A 5,693-nucleotide genomic window follows, 5' to 3' on the forward strand; every position below is an offset into this window, starting at 1 on the left:
CTCCCCAGGCGTTTTTTTCGCGTCGGCGCCGAATAAACGGCCCAGTCGCGCCCCCAGGAGCTCGATTTTCGCCGGCTTGGGCCGAAAACAGCGCCGGCGGACCCAGCCCGAACCTGGCGCGCTGGGGGGCGCCCGGGGGCGCCGGGGCAAGCTGTTTTGGCGCGAAAAAGACGCGGGCCAGCCGCGTCAGCGACTCGGCGCCTCGTCTTCCCCCAACGGCCTCGGTTTCCCGCGGGGAATCAATGGCAAGGCTGCCGCCGGTCAGCCTTGCCATTGATTCCTCACGGGCGGCGCGCCGACGCCTCCCTTCCCGCGCACGCGTACACATGGGCGCGGCCCGGCTATAAAAGCCAGCGGCCTCCACTCGCCTGTGCCCAGACCAGTCCCCCCTCGCCGCCGTCCAACCCCTCCCTCTCCCTGCCTCTCCCGAGCGCCGCCCTCCGGCCCCTCCCTCTACCTCTCCCGAGCCCGCCCCGCCCCGCCGTTGCCATGGCAGAACGCTTCCTCGGAGACGAGGCGGCGGCCAACGGCTTCGGCCGCCGTTCGCTCCGCGAACAGGAGTCCTGGCTCCTGTTCCAGGCGAACATCCCGGCGCCGCCGGACATGCGCGCCGGGCCATCGGGGTGGAGGCTCAGCGCCGGGGGAGTACCCATTCCCCCGTTGCCCGACGCCGTGGCGAAGCCGAAGTACTTCGCCGAGGAGGTCGAGATCGTGCGCGCGTCGCTCACCGATGCCCAACTCTCCCTCCCCCAGTACGCCGCCGACAACCACGCGGCCTGGGCGGCGTATTTCGAGCGCCGCCAGCAGCAGCGATTGGCGTCCACCAACGGCGCGCCGGTGGTCGGCGGCCGGCAGAACAGCGAGGGGTGCCACCTCTGGTGGGGCGTCCCCGGCCGCACACTCGAGGGCGTGCTCACGTACCTCGAGGGCGGCAACGACCCGCCGTTGGCGTACCCCCCGGCACAGCACCGACGCGTCGGGCCATGGGCGCCAAGGAGGTTCGGCTCCTCCTCCTCCTCTTCTTCCTCCCGATCCTCGTCGCACTCCTCCGGCACTCCGGCCCTACTCGGCGTCAAGGCCGAGCCCGCGGCGGAGTCGCCGCTCGGCCGGCGCATTCGCAGCGCCGACATCGTCATCAACGAGGGCGGCCGGCGCGCCTCGTCCTCGTCGGCTCCTCCGTGTTTCGTCAAGCCAAAGACGGAGCCGGGGCTGGCGCCGGTGAAGACGGAGCCGGGGCTTGCGCCGGTGAAGGCGGAGTTCGACGACGACGACGCGACCCTAGAATGGGCGCGCCAGGACTCCATTGCGGTGGAGAAGGCGCGCCGGGAAAAGGTGAAGGAGCGCCAGCGCGCCGCTTCGAAGAGCGCCGACGCGGCCGCGATGAAGACGGGGTCGTCGTCCTACGCGACAGCGACGACGCGCCGCCGCTAGTCCGTCATGGCGACGCCGGGTCCAGCATGGGCGCCCGCGTCAAGGAGGAGAAGGCCGCCGACGACGACAATGGCGGCGACGACTTCAGCGCCTTTCTTTTTTAGATTAGGTTAATGTCATGAAAATGGCGAATTTCGCCGAAATTTGCCATGTTTAGACGAAATTTGCCATGTTTAGCCGAAATTTAACTAGTTTTTATCATAACTTCGCCGAACGTCTCATCTTTTTTTTTAATACGCGCCTAGGGACGGCCCTGGGGGCCGACTCGCCCCCAGGGCCATTTTTTGCGCCGGCTCACCCTCAGGCGGCGCTTTTTGACGCCCCCTGGGGGGCCAACGGCTGGAGATGCCCTTAGAACCTATTTTCTGCATGTATCGTGCTTTCAGAAGACAGTTTGTGCAACTGATAATCTTACAATCTTCAACATGACAAGTTGGCAATTACAGGAAGTGCAAGTAAAGTGGGATCATGTGTAAAGCCATATCAAGAAATGCTATCTATTTTCTGCATGCATCTCCTTTATCTTAAAATCATCAAAATGCCAAGTTGGAATTACAGGAAGTGCAAGTAAAGTGGTATCATGTGTAAAGCCATATCAAGAAATGCTATATATTTCTGCATCCATCGCCTTTATCGTAAAATCATCAAAATGCCAAGTTGCAATTACAGGAAGTGCAAGTAAAGTGGTATCATGTGTAAAGCCATATCAAGAAATGCTATCTATGGCTTCAGAGTTCAGATTCAACACATTTGCACTGTCTAAAACAAGAGAAACAGCCAGTGTGGGAGACTTTAAGTACGAGCTAATAATATCAATGCACTCCTATATGAGTACTGAAACCTCTTAATACATAAAAAATGGACAAACACAATGTCGGTGGTTTTTCTTCCATATAACAACAATCCTGGATCGGTGCACACCAATATGTTAATAAAACTCTCACAATCAAACTTTGACAAACACAATGCAAATCGATGTAGGCATTCATCAGTGTTAAACTAAATCAGACATGGCTTCACATGTTCCAGCTCCTTGTCATCCGCATCATAAGCTCCCACGCCGCCTTGCTGTTCACGGTGCGTTCCTAGCCATTCCAGGTCTCCCTTTGCACCTGCACCAGTAGATATGGAGCCAATCTATCAACAAAATCCATTTACAGAATAATAATGAAACAATCAATGGCGCCATTCAGTACAGTATCCCTTTTTTATTCTGTAAAATGGTACAAGTCCATCATAATCAATGCTTCATGTTATCATTTGCATGTTTGCATCACAGCCACAGGCTTTGATAGTACTTAGTTATCTTGGTTTGTGCGATTTTGCTAGTAATTAGTTACAATGCACCAAATCAAGGGGACTTGACAGGCTCGATTAATGAATTAAGCTGACAAGAAATAATTATGAACCAACCATGCATGCATATCCGTTACCTGAAGCTGCAGCACTTATATTGAGATGGCTAGAGATGGTGCTGTAGAACAGTGTTGTGAATCTTCCCATCTGAAAAGGATGGACTCCTAGCAGCTTCTTCGTCACCGTGTCGACAGCAATCACCCACGCTTGCTTATTTAAGTAATGCTGCTTGGCTAAGAAGCAGACGATGTTGTCTTCGTGTAAGCTTAACATTGGCAAGTTAATGAAGAGAAGCCCAAAATCTGGTTTGCCCTCAGACTGCAAAGCCTCAGGCAGCAGCCCAGCAGTGTTGACACCGTCACCCACCGAAAGTTGTCTAGCCTCGAGAATAGTGTGAGTGTCCCACTCCTCGAGTCGGAGCCAAGGACTTGTAGCTGTAGTGGTAGTACTCCATGTGGTAGCAGCCCAAGCCGGCAAGTGCAAAGGACAAACCAGCTCAATGAACTTGATGCGGATGTGGCCGGACGACATGTCGATGCTAACGTCGCGAGTATACAAGGGGTAATTGGTCCATGGTTGACTGATCTCTGTTGTTGCTGGCAGCGGAATGTAGAGGAACTGGGGGCTACCTTCGAGGACATCGCCGATTAGGATGCCTTTAAACAAGTCAACGAATGCCATGACACTGCACCAACGGCGATAACCTTGTTCGGCTCAAAGCCTCCGTCATCCAGTAAGAAGGCTGCTTGGTCCTCCGGTGACAAGACGGGCTTCTTGACGGTCCAAGTTTCCATCTTGGAGCAGAAGAGGGAGAGCTCAAACTCTCCTTTCCTCTGCATAGTTAGTAACGCGACATAGTAGTCTCCGCCGTCGCCATGTGACAGGAGGCCGACCGCACAGGGTTGGCCGACCAAGCACCTGAGTTGCGGGACCAGATTGAGCGACGGAGTGCCAGCGCCGCCGTGGCCGCAGCCGGGCTGGTAGATGTAGTATTCGCGGAGCGGACATTCCTCCATGCTTATGTCCATGCTAAGGAGGATGAGCCCGCCGTGAGTGCCGTGGATGAAGGGCTCCTCGGTGACACGGGCGTCGGTGGACCAGACAACGACGTAGGAGATAAGAGGCGGGCGGTGGACGAACAAGCTGACCTGAATGGAGATCTCGCGAGAGTCATCCGGGTGCTCCGTCTGGTGGGTGGCGGTGGTGGAATCGGCGACCACAGGCTTGATAGCGAGGAGGCAGCTCTTGGGGAGCTCGACGCCGGGTGGATCCATCCTAGCTAGCTCCATCTGGATTGGATTTAACTGGAGCGGATTTTCTCAGATGGATCTGACGATCGCCGGGCGGATCAGTTGGAGACGGACGATGAACAGGGAAGGGGAACAACAGGCGGCGGCGGCCGAAGGAGAAACGACACTTCTAGGTTAGGGTTATGCAAACTCAACGTTGGCTGGGCCGGTCTCATGTGCCATGATCCTTTTATGAGTTCCCTAACACACACACACACACACACACACACACACACACACACACACACACACACACACACACACACCCCGGCAGCGATCTGATGCTAGGCCGGCTTTGGTCCGGCCCAACAATACGGTCGGTTTTGTTTTTAGCTCAAAAACATGAAATAGAAATGTTCACACAGGATTCTCAAAAAACAAAATGTTCACACATGACAAAAAAAAAGGTTAGTCTAGTTTTAGAAAAATGTTTACCGATGTTACAAAAAGGTTGACAATAAATTAAAAAATGTTCACCTATAATGAAAAATGGTGCATGGTAAAAAATGGTTTATGTTTGAAGAAAATGGTTCATGATAAATTAACAAAGTGTTCACCTATGATAAAAAAACATTTCACGATAAATAAATAAGTGTTCAGCTAGAACAAAAAGATTCATGTATTTCCGGACAACAAAAAATTATGAAAAAGGGAAAAGAAAAACAGTGTAGTACCCTGAAAAACAGAGAAAAAAAGAAACATCGGAAACAAAAAAAGGTAAGGGAAAAAAGAAAAGAAAACACAAATGAACCGGCCCATGCGGAGCAACTATGTGGGCGAGTCGATGCACATGCCGCGGGACTGCGGTGACTAATGCACACACCCACCTTGGCCATACCACCATCTTATACTCACGCCACTTTGTAGCTGGGTTATTTATTTTGAGAGCAAAAACTCTACACTTACGGACAATAGCTACAAAACTCACTTACGGACTCAGAAGACAAGGATGTTGCTGACGCCACACAATAACAAGGCGTGTATGGTGTGCAGGTTGGCCAGCTCGACGCCATCTACTTTAACCTAAGATAGCATACGTCCCATCGTAACATGTAACTGATCCTGTAAAATTACCTGGCCATGTCTATAAGTTGGCACTGCGGCCTATATAAGGGGTACACACCCTTTCTACGGGAGAAGGTTGGACATTCACACACACACACACACACACACACACACACACACACACACACACACACACACACACACACCATACATCTTCTCCACGGGAGAATCCACCAACACCCAGCCGGCTGAACCGCCAATGGGCATCATCTTGTACCTTGAGCGCCTCACACGCCGGAATACAATCAACCCAAACAAAGAGTAGGGCTTTCATCGGAGATGATTTCGGGCCTGGACCTCTATACATCCTTGTGTGCTTGTGGTTGTTAACCCATCCGATCGTAGTCACAAGCTTGTACCTACATAGGAATTCACTATACAGTTACGAAACACCGACAATTGGCATGCTAGGTAGGGGCTTTGTGCACTAACTTGCGAGCATCGTTATCATTCACCTTCACCGCCAGCGGCTTTGACGCCACCCCTGTATCAGCTCGCCATTCCATTCAACTGGACGGCGGAATCGCTCCTGGAGAAACCATCCACTTTGGT

General features: G+C 53.1%; 1 protein-coding gene across 1 annotated transcript; it reads right to left on the reverse strand.

Annotated features, from left to right (window-relative positions):
* Positions 1-2,260: 2,260 nt before the first annotated feature.
* On the reverse strand, positions 2,261-4,254 carry LOC123111327 (uncharacterized). The gene is made up of 2 exons (XM_044532094.1): positions 2,865-4,254; positions 2,261-2,543 (listed from the first exon to the last, which is right to left on the reverse strand). The coding sequence occupies exon 1, from the start codon at positions 4,074-4,076 to the stop codon at positions 3,435-3,437; it is 642 nt and encodes a 213-aa protein (XP_044388029.1). The 5' UTR covers positions 4,077-4,254; the 3' UTR covers positions 2,261-2,543; positions 2,865-3,434.
* Between the last annotated feature and the right edge of the window lie 1,439 nt (positions 4,255-5,693).

Source organism: Triticum aestivum, chromosome 5B (assembly GCF_018294505.1).
Source record: "Triticum aestivum cultivar Chinese Spring chromosome 5B, IWGSC CS RefSeq v2.1, whole genome shotgun sequence".
NCBI classification, from domain to species: Eukaryota; Viridiplantae; Streptophyta; class Magnoliopsida; order Poales; family Poaceae; genus Triticum; species Triticum aestivum.

Coding starts and splice junctions, on each gene's coding strand:
- LOC123111327 (XM_044532094.1), bottom strand. CDS start 4,076: ATGGAGCTAGCTAGGATGGATCCACCCGGCGTCGAGCTCCCCAAGAGC.